The sequence below is a fragment of the Megalops cyprinoides genome, chromosome 9 (assembly GCF_013368585.1).
Source record: "Megalops cyprinoides isolate fMegCyp1 chromosome 9, fMegCyp1.pri, whole genome shotgun sequence".
Lineage (NCBI taxonomy): Eukaryota > Metazoa > Chordata > Actinopteri > Elopiformes > Megalopidae > Megalops > Megalops cyprinoides.
The window spans coordinates 37,987,761-38,003,801 of NC_050591.1; the positions used below are offsets into that span (position 1 = coordinate 37,987,761).

Consider the following 16,041-nt stretch of genomic DNA (forward strand, 5'->3'; position numbering starts at 1 on the left):
AATACGGGAATTTTGCAACAGTGACTTTAGTTGTAATGCTGGCCAAAGATGTTACGCAGATCTTTAGGTGCAATGCTGTACAGATGTGAGGAAGTTCATGCACGGCTCCTCTCTGCCGTCTGCGAAGGTGACATCAGACACACACTTGTCCTGACATTGACCTCGCTTTGTGGCATGTTCTACAGTCTGTTGTGTCATGCTGTCGGTGATCAATTTCCGAAATCAACCACTCAGCCAGTAAGACCAACTTTATTTTGAAGAGTGTTCCACTACACTTAAGGTATGCTATTTTTTCGAATGTCAAATTGTGCGTACAAATCTGATAAAAAAAGATTTATCACACTGACAGGCATAATGACCCACAAGGGCCTCTGGCACAACACTTTGGGGAAACCAGACACAGTAGATAAGGTCAGTACGTGAGCATTTGGTGACTTTGCATTGACATTTTTATCCCAGCAAGAGCGTTCACAGTGAAGAAAAGGGGAGTAGTCACGCCTCTCTCACACGCGTAATCAACCCTCTCAGAGCTTCATGCACAAACCCGTGACAAAACCGTGCGCGAGCGGTGCGGATTTGACATCAGCCAGGCGCCCGAGCGTCATACAACACGCAGCTATATTAGCTCATAATACTGATTGCCACTCTTTATTCACCGCATTGACCAAGGAGACGGTGGCGTCACCGGAGTTATGCTAAACTTAAGACGGTTAAATAAAACTGCCACTAATATTCGGAACAAAGACCCTGCCTGTCATAATCGTCTGCGAAAAGCAGCTTCTATGCACGTACTGCCATTGGTCACTGATAAAACATAGCTCATTCTTATGCAAAATACATTGTAGATTTATTTAGCAGTAAGAGCATGAGCAGAACAAGGGAACAGTGCAAAAGTCAAATATTGCCAGTAGTCATTCTCCAACTGATCCACGCAAATAAGAAAGCGTTTCTGGCACTGTCTCTGTGGCGCCATCTACTGACCTCAGGCATTAACTGACATTTACACCAGTGGCTTTGATTGATTATATACAAACTACTACAAACAGCTTGCAATAGAGGACTACATATGCAGCAAGCCTCTTCATAATAAATTAAGGGGAAAACAAAACTTCCAGAACATGTAAGAGGCATATTGATTAACACAATGAATATCAGCTCAGGGAAAAAGGTTGAACATACTGTCCAACCTTTTTTTAATTGCAAGCATTCAACAGTAAGCTATATGCTAAAATGCAAATCTGAGCTGCTTTGTGAAGGTTTCTGCTGTTAGGGGTGGAGCTTGCATTAAGAGGTCATTTCAGCTACGATAAATATGACAAATTCTTCTCTGATGGAACATGAAAATTGTTACTTCTTCATTATGTAAAAGTTTAGGTGGGTGGGTGATGGGCCAGTGAAAAGGGGTGAAGCCTCTCTGTCTCCCCCTAATGACCAACACAGATCTGCTGGAGACACCAGTGAAGGGACACAGACGGACCCAGAACTCCCGATGTAAACCTCCATAACTTAAAAACAAAAATTGTTTAAAGAAACAAAAAGCTGAATCAACATGAATTACAATTAAAAATAACTGTGAATCACTGTTGTATGTTGTTTCTGGACAAAACGCATTTATATTTATAGAATTTACACATAATCCCTTGAATGTTTACAATCAGCTGGAGCAGGGCGGCCAGCTCCCCAACCCCCCCCAGCAGTCCGTCATCTAGAGGCTCCACAGCATGGCCACCGCCTTGCAGATGCCCACGTCGCTGTAGTTGAAGTAGCAGAGCCCGGCGAAGGTGACAGCCGACAGTGCCAACAGGCTGGCGTTGGCCGCTTTGATCTTCAGGTCTCCGTGAACGTAGTCCGTCAGCACCTGGCCCAGGCCCCTGGGAACACAACCCAACACAAGCTGAGACTGCAGGCCAGCCGGGCTGCCAGGGCCACGCCCTGCGCCACGCCCTGCGCCACGCCCCGCACCACGCCCTGCACCACGCCCTGCACCATGCCCATGCAATCACTGTAACAGCTAAGTGCTTATGACTTAATTAGTGATGGACTGACCATGTCCATGTGGTCTGATTTTTTTCTGTATGCACTACTGTGCTTGTGACTTCATTAGATACACGTTTGTATTCTTGGTTTGTAAGCAGCCTTGAGTAAGAGCATCTGAAAAGAGATAGACGCAAATGAAAGTGTCAATTCCGTTTCAATTCAGTCATTACATTACATTATTGGAATTTAGCAGACGCTCTTATCCAGAGCAACTGACATCAATTACAGATTTTTACAATGTTATCCATTTATACAGCTGGATATTTATTGAGGTAATTGTGGCTTAAGTACCTTGCCCAAGGGTACAGCAGCAGTGTCCCTGTAGGGAGTCAAACCTGCAACTTTTCAGTTACAGGCCCTGCTCCTTAACCACTATCCTACACTGCCACCCCATTCATCTTAGGGAATAAACTGAAATTCAATTCATGAATTGAATTGAAAATCAGGCATCATTTTCTATTAAGATTTTTCAATTAATTACCTGCATTTCAACTCAAATCCTCAACTGAATGAACTGAAATGGCACTGACCCCAACTCTAATGTTTCATTTCCTGTCTCAGGCTAAGATTCACAGAGATACTGAATTAATACCAAAGAGGAAACTGGATTTTCAGGAGCATCACACACAGATAACAACTCTGCATCCCATCAAAGCAAAAGGAAGCATTCCTGCACCTCTTATAATTAAAAGTACAAAGGTAATGGTCACAGTGCAGTGGTCTGTGTGCTGAGCTGGAAGTGGTATGATGGTATGAGACCGGGAGGATATGTGGGCCCAACAGAGTGCTCACAGCATGTACAAGCCACCACCTGGGCTTACTCTGAGAGATATATGTCTGTGTGATGTAATGTGAAATCATATCCAATGCTGGCACGCTCATTTTCCTCACTAAAGAAGCAACCAAGGAAAGAGTCTTACTTCCACCATTTTGCCAAGCCAAGGTTCCTTTAAGACCCTCACAGATCAGACAACACCCAAGGGCATCTCATTATAGTCAGTCTGAAGCACTTTTCTTCAAGCATTGATCTCATCTCCTGACAGCAAGGATACTATGTGATAACTTATCTTTAGAGCGAAATGCACAGCTAAGCATATACCATACCTTTCAAAGGCCATAAAGATCTTGGAACATACCAAGATCTTTATCATATTTTCTCTTTAAGCAGGTGGACAAAAACAATGGAACTGCCAAACTGCCAACTGAAAGTGGCCTTTTTTGCAGTAAAGTAATGCCTCCTTAGAGAGTATTAACACCTCACATGACCAGGACAAGAAGATTACACAGGCCACAGAGAGAGTTATCTTGCAGAAAACTACCAACAGACAGAGTTTAGGAGGCAGCGAATGTCATACCGTGAGCACAGCTAAATGAAGAAAAAGCTCATCACAATGATATACAATTGAATCTGCATGTTTAAAATGAAAATCATGTACTGACTCCAGAAGCAACTGTTGAGTGCTGAACCCAACAGATATATTCCTCACAAACCGAACATTCTCCTATGTTTAGGAATTCCAATCTATCCAATTCTAACAGACGGCTCAATGAAGGCATGTTCGTTTTATCTTCTTATTGTTTTCAGTTTGCTTACATCCTGTGGCTGGCTATTGGCACAAAGCTATCTGCATACATTAATTTTAAACAAGGCCTATCCAGGAAAACCAATGCAGCTCGGCATGACACATGATCTTCTGGATAAAAATCCATCTGAGATAATAAAATGCATATTCTCATATGTGATGCAACAATATTTCATATACTGTTGATGTGACTGTTTTATTCACTATAGGTGTGTGTTTGAAAGCACAGAATCAGCACAGAAGAAGCTAAGAACCTTCTGCATTAGGTTTCACTGGCGCCTGCACTGCGTCCCCCCCTGCAGCCGTGGATGAAGGATTCACGCTCATCTCCCACGGCTCGTGGGGCAGGGGTTTCTCATGATGAGCACCAGCACCTCAGCCTGCATGTGTGTCTGTACTTCTGAGGAGGTGAGGACTCAGTGAGGCAGCAGTGAGGGTGTGTGGCCCACCCTGCCGAGCAGCTCTTACCAGTGGCCATGTAGGGTGAGTGCAGCTGCCAGGGAGTAGTCCATGACTGGCCCGGGGTACAGGTAAGCAGCCGGAACCATGCCCAACAGCACGATGCTCAGCACCCTCTCAGACGTCCAGTGCAAGGACGCGGCCTTGGAGCCGCCTGCCGCTGTCCATCAGAGCGAGACGCAGGGGTCAGAGGGCAACTGAGATGTAAGGAATGCTGCATGCTGCATACCATCTAAATGGCGCGGTCCCTAACATCAATCTAAATTTATATTTTCTCATGTAGAGGAGAAGAGGAGGATTCAATATGACGCATCACTACCCCCTAGTGGTAAAAAGATACAAACGCGTCAGTCTTAACTGCGTCTGACATCTGATCAAATTACGTTCTTAAGCATTGCGGCTTAAGCATTGCACCAATTATTCTGCAAGCGGCCCAATAGAGTTTCTGACTTTTGAGCTTTAATTACATTGATAACTGAGAAGTAAACAAGGGAAGCGATCTCTGCATTTGAGTAATAATTCCTTTAAAAGAGGAAGTGCCAAAGCCCAGCTGGCGAAGCGCCAGTAAGCAGCAGTCGGTGCTGAACTCTGTATCCCCAGGCTGAGCGCGCCTGTCGGGGTGCACCGTGATGTAGTGTGTACTGACCGTATTGAGACGGAGACACGTGTATCTGGGCTGCCAACAGGGACGGACGATCGCTGCTCTCCTTCTGGGCCACCAGAGGTCGGACAAGGAGACTACTTCTTAGAAACAGAGCTAGGAAAAGAGGACGCAGAATTGGAGAAAACAGACAGCGATATTTACGGTCATTAGAACCGTCAGATGACTTTTACAACGGGACCTTTTCACATATGATCTGAGACAGGAAAACACATCACCCTTTCAGACCTCTTTAACGCATTACGGCATTCCAACAGACTTAAGCTACTATTCAGCTACACAATCCTTTACCCAGAATAGCTATGTCCTATTAAACCTTTATCCTGGCAGCACACCAAACACACAGCGAAAAATCCCACCGTATGATGCATTTAAAACGTTTGCCCGCAACATTACTGTGCTGGAATAATTATTAAGATATCGTTTAAAGGCATGGTATATATGTAGGAAAATCTGAGTAACAGAATACACTCATTCTTTTTGGAAAATGTCGCAATCTAACTGGTACAGCTCAGCCTAAAAAAGAAACAAGAAAATCAATCCGGACAGTTAGCTAAGCTCCTCTCCCTGCTGGCACCTTAACCAACTACCTTTAGCTAAATAACTGCAAAGTTACGGGAAGTTTCCTTCCACCGTTACCAATATCAATACGAACTTGAAAACTGTCACAGCTTCACTGCCAGTGCGGTGATGTTGCGCATCCAGGGCTCCTGCTGTTTAGATGAGCAGGTTTGGAGCGATGGAGCGGCGCAGCGCTGCTGGAGTAGCTATGACATGCTACCAAACCACTAACTCCAGCCTTCTGGCTTAGATATCAGGCTCGCTCAGGAAGCGATAAATTTCGAAATCGGTGACCGGGTCAGCATCTTACAACCAGCTAGCCAACTAGACACATGTCTGTTATAAGAGCTATCCGACAGTTTGCTACCCAGAAGTTGCCAGTTTGAACTTGAAATGCCGTCGCCCTGGTTAGCCTATAGGCTAGCCGGCTACTCAAATGAAAACCCACCCTAACAAGATCGCCAGCGAGTTACCAATTTCCAGTCACTCTCAACAAGCAACGATCCTCTGGTTTCAAGCCTGTTTTCATCAGTTAACGGATCACATACACTCCAGTTGCTTAAAGTCAATGATGAAAATACCTACGTTTAACACCTCTGTGACAGACAGAACTTATCCTGACGAGGGACGCCATGATGAACATAACCAAGGTCACATCCCTAACCCGGAAATAGTTACTGAAATGCGCCACAGCGCCACGAATCGTTATTAAAGATAGTGTAGTTTTAAAGAGATGTACCTCAGTTTTTGTTGAAGGCCTTCAGTTGTCGGGTGAGAAGAAACAGCACTAGTACCTGTGATGTAGTCAACAAATGAAAACTGATCAATTATTTAATCATTTATTATATTGATACCATGGTAGTTTTGAGAATGGGATTGTGAGACCTTACTGTGCAAAGCGCATCAAAATGAATTTTTTTTCGGCTAGATCTGTGTTTCTCAACCCTCTCCTGGAGTACCCCCTGCCCTGCATGTTTTAGATCGCTCCCTGCTCCAACACAGCTGATTCAAATGATCAGTTTGTTATTAAGCAGCTTCAGGAGTTCATAACGAGTTGATCAATGCAATTGGAAACGAGTCGACCCGTCCTCCCCGCTGTGCGCTCCAGCATACCTTGGGGATGCGGCTGCTCTATGCACTCCTCGCCGGGAGCGAACTGATTGTCATTACAGCAGTACATGTAAAAGCGTAACTGAATCAGTTTTCACATGACAGCAAGCGTTTCCACAAACAACCGAAATGCTGCCGCAGCGAGTAAAGATTCAGTTTAAGTGTGATCGCCTCGAAGACAGATGTCTTCAAATAGATTTGCATCCTCTCTTGCACCCTTTCGTTTCTCTTATGTATAATTATATATGTGGACGTGTGCTTTAGCTTTTATGTAATGAGATAATTGGTTTGCTTCAGGGTATGTGTTAACATTGTATTCGGAATAGTACAGTCCATATGCCATGCGCATTCCACTGTATTTACAGCCTATGCCAGCCCAATGCTTGGCACTGGCGCTTGTTAATAGGTGGTTAGTGGTGTCCTGTTTCTACAACTTTTCATGCCGCTTTATAAGATATGCTGTGTAAATCGCTACTTTGACTTCATGGTGACAGTCAAGGCCCTCTGAAACAACCTGGCGCCACCATAACACAAGGCAGTTAAGAATTAAATTACCCGACCGGCGCACATTTTGCAAGCTGGCCACGACTGACAGCGCAAGGAGATATTGTTTCATCATCATTAAGGCTAATTATTTAAAGCTGTCTAACTAGGTTTCATAATCTATTCCTGGTGGTGTGATGTCCGCGTCCGACAAATGATAATGAAGTTAGTTTAATGTAATGTAACGCTGACACCACGCCATCAGAAATTCACAGCGGAGTAACATATCTGTTTTCATTAATACATCTTTGCTGTCTCCTCCAGGAAGTTCCCGTCCGTGGAGACACGTGGGTTGGGGTTCAAGTGAGGACAGCACGATCGGCAAAGTCCTGGAAGGTCATTGTCTTTCTGTATGAAATAGACAGCGAGCAGTGGGGGTAATCCTTAACTCCAACCCTGAACAGGACATGGCCGATTTTAACTCTGGCTTTGATTTAAGTGCCTCGGAAAAGGCAGAGGCTGCCGAGCTTCAGAAGATGATCGCCGTTGAGCAACAGAAAGCCCAGTTTCAGGCTCAGGTATGGCTTTACGTTAGCAACTCTGGCTAACTAATTAGCTGGAAGCTAACACTAGGATTTATGGTTTTCAGTACATCTACACTAACTATTGAGGTAGATAGTTAATGTTACGAGTACATAGATAGCTAACTACCACTCGTGGTTGCTAACTAGCCACCGCAATTAGCTGGCTGGCGGTGGAGGGCCGATTCGAGCACATGAACCTGAATTTACGGTTTCGGCGTGGTTGGAATGATATAATGTGTAAAAACGTAGTTTCTTCCGAAGCGATCTTCTCCAGACATGCTGTTTTGGACAGACCTTAGCTCTGAGTTCGCAGCCAGCGCCTGATTTATTGTAAAAACGTGCACCGGTCGAGAAATTTAATTCGAAGATCATGTTGGTGCTAGCCTGTTTTAAAGAGGAGCTTGTTATCACCATCACAACCAATTACATTACTTTCCGTACGATTTGGTAAATTGTTAGATTTAAGCTCCCTCCACTGGCGCCGCGCTCCCTGGGGGACTGAGTAACATAGCCAGCAGGGAGGCAGTTAGCCAGTGAGCTAACGCTACACAACCAAAAACCACACAGATAAAGAACAAGGGTTATTTTATCTGCATTTACCTACAGCGGCGCAGTTCTGCAGTTTAGCTCTATCGTACACGGAACATGTCACACAGACCTAGTGCCGCACTGCGATGCTGCTGTTTTATCAATGAAACACCAGAGTGACCAGCAGCGAACACGTACTCCCCCCTAAAAGCCACCTCCAGACTGCCCCAGCATCCACCATCACTTATGCACTCGTAACTGTGCCGTAACTGTAAGGAGTAGGCTCTGCTATATTGGAGACATGCCCTTGGAACTGAAAATACTAGGAAATAGTTACGGTTCCGTTTATTTTTTTTATTTGGTAGATGCCTCTCCCTCCTTTAAATTCACCAGCTGCAAAATCGTTCACCTTTTGAGAATATGTGATGTCTTCACCTTCCTGTCAGATTGAATCGATATTTGGTGGCACACACATTTGGTGTGTAGGTTTCCAGTCATTTTTAATGGGGCTTCTTACCGTTTCCCTCCCCATGTGAGGGTTTTCAGTTTTTTTTTTTTTTTAGTGGGAACTTTTTTCCCGACTTTCTCGTTTCCCTTTCAGGTGCACAACTTCACAGACGTGTGCTGGGACAAGTGTGTGGAGAAGCCTGGTTCCAAGCTGGACTCGCGAACGGAGACGTGTCTGATCAGCTGCGTGGAGCGCTTCATCGACACCACCCTCACCATCACCAACCGCTTCACACAGATGGTGCAGAAAGGAACCCACTGACACAGGAACCCTGGGACTCCTCTACACACACAGTCCTGTAAATTCTCCTGGAAACATTATTACCATGTAATAATGACACTGAGAGCCACATGAGTCATCTTAGAGACAGACCTAGTCCTTTCCTCTGTGCTGTGTCTTCAGACATGCGCTGGGATAGAGCACATCACAGCCTGTGTCATCGGGGTTGGATGGTTGAGTGTAAATTGATGCATATGTATGTATGCATTCACACGGGAGACAATCCTGTCTGGCCTGACTGTGAAGCAAATAACCAAAACAGAATGCAGCTGGTTCAGTGCACGGGGTATCCAACTCAAGGTACTGACCATGTTGAATTACTTTGTAGTTTGTACATGTAAAGGTATCTTCCTGTTCTTCACTGTCAATCTTGTGTGTAAAGGCAACTGATCTATGCATGGTCAGCTGTATTCATTTGACATAAGAATAAACCTTTGTTTATATTACCATAAATACTTTCAAATATAGTTACTGTTTGTGGGGAATTTCATGTGCTTATGGTGTGTTTGTATGTTCATTTATTTTCCAGTTTTCAAAAGTAGTGATCAGTATTTAAAAAAATGCCCTGAAACATGTTTCCCTTTATGCTTCTACCCTGTTTCTGTCTTATTCTGTTCCACTGTCTGTTCTGAAGGCTCTGCCTTTTACTGGGGTGCGAGTGTCATTTTGCAGTTTGCTCAAGGTTTCCTGGTTTTTCAGTTCCCTTTGGAAGATATTCTGTTTTCAGTGCTGAGTGACAATGCAATTGGAAACACACACTCAAGTAACAATTTTATTTGCTTTAAATTATTGATTTTCAGAATAATGTTCTACAGTTGATATAAGCAGAGAAAATGAGAGTGCAATTTAACAGATCACATATTGTATAATACAACAAATATGATTATCTCCAACGATTATTTCTAATAATGTCATAATGTGGAGGAAAAACTGTAGGACTACATGGCACTGAAGAAGAAGTTGTCCAATGACAACATGAGGAGTTTCAGCTTTTTACCAATCAAATTTTATCGCTGAAAAAGGAGCCGATCAGTAGGTTTCTCTAGACGGTAGTTGGTTTCTCCCTCTATTCTCAGGCAATTTCAAATGCTGTCAGTTATGTTTTCAGTTTGGCAGGTGGGGGAAGACAAGATGAAGTAAGTGATGGTAAGGAGTCAAAAGGGGGGAAGGTTTCCAGTACCCTTACTGTGGAAAATATAATGTAAAGTTACCAACTCTCCCAAACTTGTCATGTACTTCTGTGACTTCAATTCAGTGTTACTCTGGTCATGCATGTTTACAGAAGTCCACAATAACCCATGAAACATGGGTTTTCCCACAAAGGGAAGTACCTGAGGTAGTGCTTCACTGTTGCAGAGTAATGCCAGAGCTACGGAGGTGACTGGCTTTCAGTCTGTCTGTTTTCCCCAGCCTCATTAGCCGGCCAGTCCAGCGGCAGTGTCCCTGTAGCATGGAGTGGCAGTGTGGCACAGGTTTCAGCCACATGATTTGTATTGCAAGTGCTGCATGGTGGTTCTACACTTAAGGCACTTAAGGCACTCAGTTTCAAGACTTTGGACAATAACCAGCTGCATAAATGGATAATATTGAAAAATATTCCGTGGGGTAGATTCTTGTGAATGAATACCTACTCTGCGTAGTGCGTTCAAAGGTGCCTCTGTGCACCTATGACACACACACAACAACCTTATACAGACTACACAAAACTTTGGAGTGTTTTTTAAAAACCCTTTCAAACGCTGGCCTACAAAGTACAATAGTTACATTGCAGTATTTTCATCACCTCAATGAGCTCAGTCTCTGCTAAAGTGATGGCAGTGAGGTTGAGCAGCAGAGTACAGCACATCAGCACTGATCTGAGAACAGGTCCCTCTCTCATTTCCGTGGCGAGATGTCTCTGTGGGTCCCGGGCTGAGGCCCTCAGTGCTGCACGCCGCTGATGCTCAGGGTGATGTTCTTGGCCGCTCTCAGCGCAGACTTCATGGCAGTCTCGATCCAGGCATGGGGCGTGGCCGTGTGCTCTCCAGCGAAATGGACCCGGCCCTCCCTCGCAAACAGCGTGTTGGCGTACCAGGTCTGCTGGTAGGGGGTGTAGATGGCAAACGCCCCCAGGCTGTGGGGGTCCAGGCCCCACTTCTTCACCACGCCCCCGGTGTAGAGGCGGCGGATGCCCTCCCCGTGGATCTTCACCAGGTCGTTCAGCACCAGCGCCTTCAGCCGCTCGTCATCCATGCCTTGGAAGAGGGCGGAGTCGTCAGAGCAGGTGTAGGAGGCCAGCAGCGCCCCCCCTCTCCCTGGGAAGCTGTGGCTGGGGTAGTAGATGAAGCGCGAGGGAAGGTCTGTGATGCTCCTCCCGCCCCTGATGTGCTCCTTCTCCCAGAACCTCTCGCTGAAGGTCAGCACCACCTTGGTGGAGCTGGAGTAGTGCACGGCCCGCAGCGCCACCATCTTCGCGTCCGACAGCGGCGGCTGGAAGTCGATGAGCAGCGCCGCCTTGGCGGTGGTTGTCACCAGGGCGTAGTCGGCCGTGAGACTTTTAAGACTGGAGGGGTTAGCAGGGCCGTTGTAGGACACAGTCACGCCACCCTTGGTCTGACTGATGCGTCTCACTGTGGAATTGCGTAGGATGGTGGAGTTCAGAATCTGGTAGAACGAATTTGGCAAAAGATCAAAACCGCCGGTGATTTCAGAGTACCTGAACGGGAAGAGAAGAGAATATAATGAGGATAATGAACACAGGCTGGCTAACACAGGGTTTGTAAGTGACTCTGGATAAGAGTGTCTGCTAACAATAATGTAATGAAGTATCCAGCTCTATATGTGGATAAAGTAGAAACAGCTATTATAAGTGTGTGGCAAACTATAACAACAATCATAATATAAAATATGTACATATCTGCAAAGTCTATTGCTTATAATTCCATGGATTTCTGCTCTGTTCTTTTACTGATTTCTCTCCGGCTGCCTGGGCCGAAGGTGGGGGCATTGTGGGGAGGATATGAGAGCATGTCCGGGATGTGTTCAGAGCGTGTTCAGAGCGTGTGTGCGTGTGCTTGTGTTGGTACTGACGTGGTGTTGTCGTTGATGTCAGCCTGAATGTGCAGGGACTCGGTCAGCGCTGTGTAGAAGAAGCTATTCTCGTTCAGGATGTCTCCGATCATGTGCACTGCCCCGTGGCTCAGGTTAGCCACCTTCAGCAGGTACTCCTGCAGGAAGCAAGCACACAGCCACAGCCCTTTATCTCTGTACACAGTGTATGCTAACTCACTGTCCATGTCTGTCTGTCCATCTACATGCCATACTACACCACAAAGAGTGGATCACAGTACATCGGAGGTTTTACCTTAACAGAGTAGGAGTCGTAGTTTCTCAACACTGAGCAGTTATATCCACTTCTTTTCAAGTCATCTCTAATCTGTAAATGGGAAAAAACCCCACACTGTATTATTCAATCTCACACTTCACCGCCTTCAACTCACAATGCCAACATCACTCTCTATCCGTGTGACAATCTGTGCAGGAGACCTCTCTCCTGCGGTGTCCTACCTTCCACAGAGCCATGTCGAAGAGCTCGCTGGCGGACTTTCCTCGCTCCCTCTCGTTCAGGGTGTAGTTCAGGACATCAGGGTTGTACTTCACTTTGTAAGTCTTCATTAGCTGGCCTTTAATCAGGTAATACGTGTTGATGTCCTCCTCGATGAACTTGTTCAGCTTGAGGCCCCTTTGTTCGATGAATTTCTGCAGAATTCTGCAGGATGAATTTCTCAGAGTTAGCTGCTTGCTTTTCTCACCATCTCTAGCACTAACTCTACTTATGGGCTGCACCTCTGAGACAAACTCCAATGAGCTGTTTCCTTTGGAGCAAGATTGTGTGTCACGTTTGCACTGAAACGCGATGCTCGTGTCCTTGTTCAGAGACGTGTGTAGGACAGGAGGGACTGCTTGTCAGGCACATCAGAGAGCAGCAGAACTTCAGGTGAGTTACAGGGTTCTCTCACCTGCTCCTGCGCTTACCTGTGGAAATTGGGTATCCTCATGGCTCCGAGCTCAGCGTACCAGCCTTCTGCCTTATCCCTGTGCGTCTCCACTCTCCCACCGATGCGTCTGCTGGCCTCGATCAGGGTCACCTACCGATCCAAACCAGCTCGTTATTACTGTCATCATGAGCCTAACGAGCACACCCTCAACCCAAGACTGACACATCATTCTTTACACACAGAGATGCAAGCATAGGCTAAGTAAATACAGAATCAGATAACAAATATTAAACTACATAGATTAAAGTTTCCAATCTATATATGCAATTGCATTATAAATACAACAATAATAAAGAAATCTAGCCTGGATTCCCAGCTCCATTCTCGCCTTATAGAGTCCCGCTTAGAGACATTCTGAGAGTTTCTTCTGTTAGGTGTGCTTGAATGGGGGGCTTAACCACCCAAGGTAACACAACCAGGTCCTGTGACACTTCAGGTTACAGATGGGGAACACAGCAAACTTTGAATGTTCAAGCTTCCATCTCTGTGTTTGAGATATTCATGCAGGGGTCACATAGTTCACAGGACAGCATTAATCCAGTTCCACCTTACATTACATTCTTGGCATTTAGCAGATGCTCTTATCCAGAGTGACTTGCATAGGTTACAATTTTTTACATGTTATCAATTTATACAGCTGGATATTTACTGAGGCAATTCTGGGCTAAGCACCTTGCCCAAGGATACAACAGCAGTGCCCCAGGAGGGAATTGAACCAGCAACCTTTCAATTACAAGCCCTGCTCCCTCCCACTAAGCCACACTGCTGCCTGTGTTCTAAATTTGTGTTTTCTGTCAGGCAGTCCTGAGGGGCACATCCCCCATGGAGGAGGCAAGGAAAAGACCCCCACCTTATGCCCCGCTTGCTCCAGGAAGTATGCGGCAGTGAGCCCGGCCATGCCGGCCCCGACGATGGCGATGTGGCGTGGTGTCTTTGTAGGGGGAAGCCCGTTTTCCACTATATGGAGAAGCTCCTCGTAGTCTGAGTCTTCCAGGCACTTAAAAAGGGGGTCATTCTGGTCTCCGCCAGCCCTCGCTACCAGAATCAGCACCACAGCAACCGTCACTAAAGGAAATCAGAAAGAAAACATTTAGAAAATGTTTACAAAACATCAGTCTTCATTCAAGTCAGCATATACTGTAAGTGCACTACATGTTTTATGTGTTTAGAAATATTATTTGAAAATTAATGAAACTCCACAACCATCAATAAGTCATTCTATTGGAGGAAATAGTGCATAAATATAATCCTATGTACATGATTCCATAAATATATGTGTATGTGTCCTATGATCAAAGACATCTTTTACTGTAAAAGATACTGCTTTGTAATGAAACATTAGATGTCAGTCTAAACTGATAAAATTCATCCGGGAATCCTGTTTTATCATGAGATTAAAAAATTAAGATTTTTGCTCTGAATGGGTAAACCCTATTTAACGCCATGAAAAGGGAACAAACGTGTTTCCGGGGAATTCTCTAGCATACGTAAACAAGGGCTGCGTTTAATATAAGTGTGTTCAATTCCCCTTTATTCCACGCTGAGAGCGAGAATCTCAGATAAAGAATTCCAGGGGATTTTTCGACCACCAGAGCGATAAAATGCCTGAATCACATCGGACACATCACAAAAGTACGGTAACAATTATACTAGTCTGAATTAGTGATAACATTACCATGGACACAGCATCAGCCAATGAAACATAAAAAACAGGAGGAACGCAAGGAAACAGCCAAACGTTCATCCGCATTCACACTTAGTTTAACGAATGGATCCGACCTGTATATTTTGTTATCTTAGGCTATTTGAATAAAGTTTTTCAGAACTCACGGTATCCGCTGCGCTCCATGACCGCAGACACTTGCACCCTTGGCGTAACTCAGACGTTGTGTCACCAAACGCAGTCGGGCGTCTTTATATTCACAGGAAACAGAAACCTACCGTATCGAAACTGAATCGCTGTCGCAGTGGACAACGGAGCGATTTAAGCAGAACTGGGGATATTTATGTCCCTTTCAGATGACATGCGATTAAACAGACCTACGTCTTCATCCATTCATCCCCTTTAAAACTTGTAAAGTAGAATAAACTATATTAAATGCGGATGCGTTCACATCAAATGAAGAGGTAGACATAACGGCCTCGAGTACCATTGCACCCGAGGACACCAGGGTAATGATCATTCGGTGAATGAATTTAACTCCGATCAGAGGGGAAATTATTGATATATTGGAACAGATCTGGCATACGACTTTTCATCGATATATGTGAGTTATTTTTAACACGTATTCCAGAAATGTGGGTATGCATTAATATCAATTAAAAGACACGACCATCCTGTGTGGATTCATTCGTTCATTTGTTTGATTCATTTCACTTTGAAATCTAAGGTTTTATCTCAGGTAACGTTTAAGAACAGACGGATAGGTGAGATCACACCAAAGCTTCCTTCTGCGTTTTCCCACACTGGCTTAAGCTTCACCCCACTGAACAAATTAGATTAGCGGGGTTTACTCGTACGAGAAACCGTCATACTATTATCACATGCATAGAGTCAACCCCCACCTGCGACACACACGAACCCCCTCTTTCCTCAGTATGTATTAATTAATTTATATACACATATCATTTTTAAAGGATGGTTTGATACTATTTCTGCATCTTGACCTGAGTTCCACAACATCGCAAACTGCAGAAGTTAAAAGAAATACACTTTAAAAAGGAAAAAAATTAAAATAAACTGAACAAGATATATCTGAAGATATAATAAGCAATTATCATAAACGAAAGTTACGTTTGGTGTTTTAGCAGATGGCTTTTCTTATACTATTCCAGTAAAGAATATATTACCTACAATACTTACACAGACTGCTTCTGCCCATGTTCCCGTCGGAGGATGGTTTGATACTATTTCTGCATGTCCTGTCTGAGGAGGTACTTGGCGCATCGCTTTATAACTGGCCTCTTCATTTAGGTAATTCCCGGGTCGCTAAAGCACATGTGCTGGTTCACCGCACTGACGAGGAAATTGAAACAAACTTTTCGGCGTAAGTCCATCCGCTCGTCTCTGCGCGGAAACTAAGCGGCTTTTACGTTTCAGGATTAAACAATTTATGAGTATTTAAAAGCAAAAAAAAAAAAAAAAAACGCATTCGGGCTGGTTAGCATCCATCTATCTATCTATCTATCTATCTATCTCTTTATATTTCTT

At 44.7% G+C, this 16,041-nt stretch overlaps 3 protein-coding genes across 3 annotated transcripts; 1 reads left to right on the plus strand and 2 right to left on the minus strand.

The window, feature by feature from the left end:
• Positions 1-233: 233 nt before the first annotated feature.
• Positions 234-5,959, minus strand: sdhdb (succinate dehydrogenase complex, subunit D, integral membrane protein b). Its single transcript, XM_036536909.1, has 4 exons — positions 5,887-5,959; positions 4,726-4,836; positions 4,089-4,239; positions 234-1,871 (listed from the first exon to the last, which is right to left on the minus strand). The coding sequence occupies exons 1-4, from the start codon at positions 5,942-5,944 to the stop codon at positions 1,706-1,708; spliced, it is 486 nt and encodes a 161-aa protein (XP_036392802.1). The 5' UTR covers positions 5,945-5,959; the 3' UTR covers positions 234-1,705.
• Positions 5,960-7,257: 1,298 nt separating this feature from the next.
• On the plus strand, positions 7,258-9,259 carry timm8b (translocase of inner mitochondrial membrane 8 homolog B (yeast)). Its single transcript, XM_036537340.1, has 2 exons — positions 7,258-7,472; positions 8,608-9,259. The coding sequence occupies exons 1-2, from the start codon at positions 7,362-7,364 to the stop codon at positions 8,773-8,775; spliced, it is 279 nt and encodes a 92-aa protein (XP_036393233.1). The 5' UTR covers positions 7,258-7,361; the 3' UTR covers positions 8,776-9,259.
• A 1,454-nt stretch (positions 9,260-10,713) lies between these two features.
• On the minus strand, positions 10,714-15,713 carry il4i1 (interleukin 4 induced 1). Its single transcript, XM_036537809.1, has 7 exons — positions 15,694-15,713; positions 13,681-13,895; positions 12,808-12,920; positions 12,340-12,541; positions 12,137-12,208; positions 11,863-11,999; positions 10,714-11,488 (listed from the first exon to the last, which is right to left on the minus strand). Exons 1-7 carry the CDS (start codon positions 15,710-15,712, stop codon positions 10,714-10,716), a joined length of 1,533 nt encoding a protein of 510 aa, XP_036393702.1. The 5' UTR covers position 15,713.
• Positions 15,714-16,041: the final 328 nt, after the last annotated feature.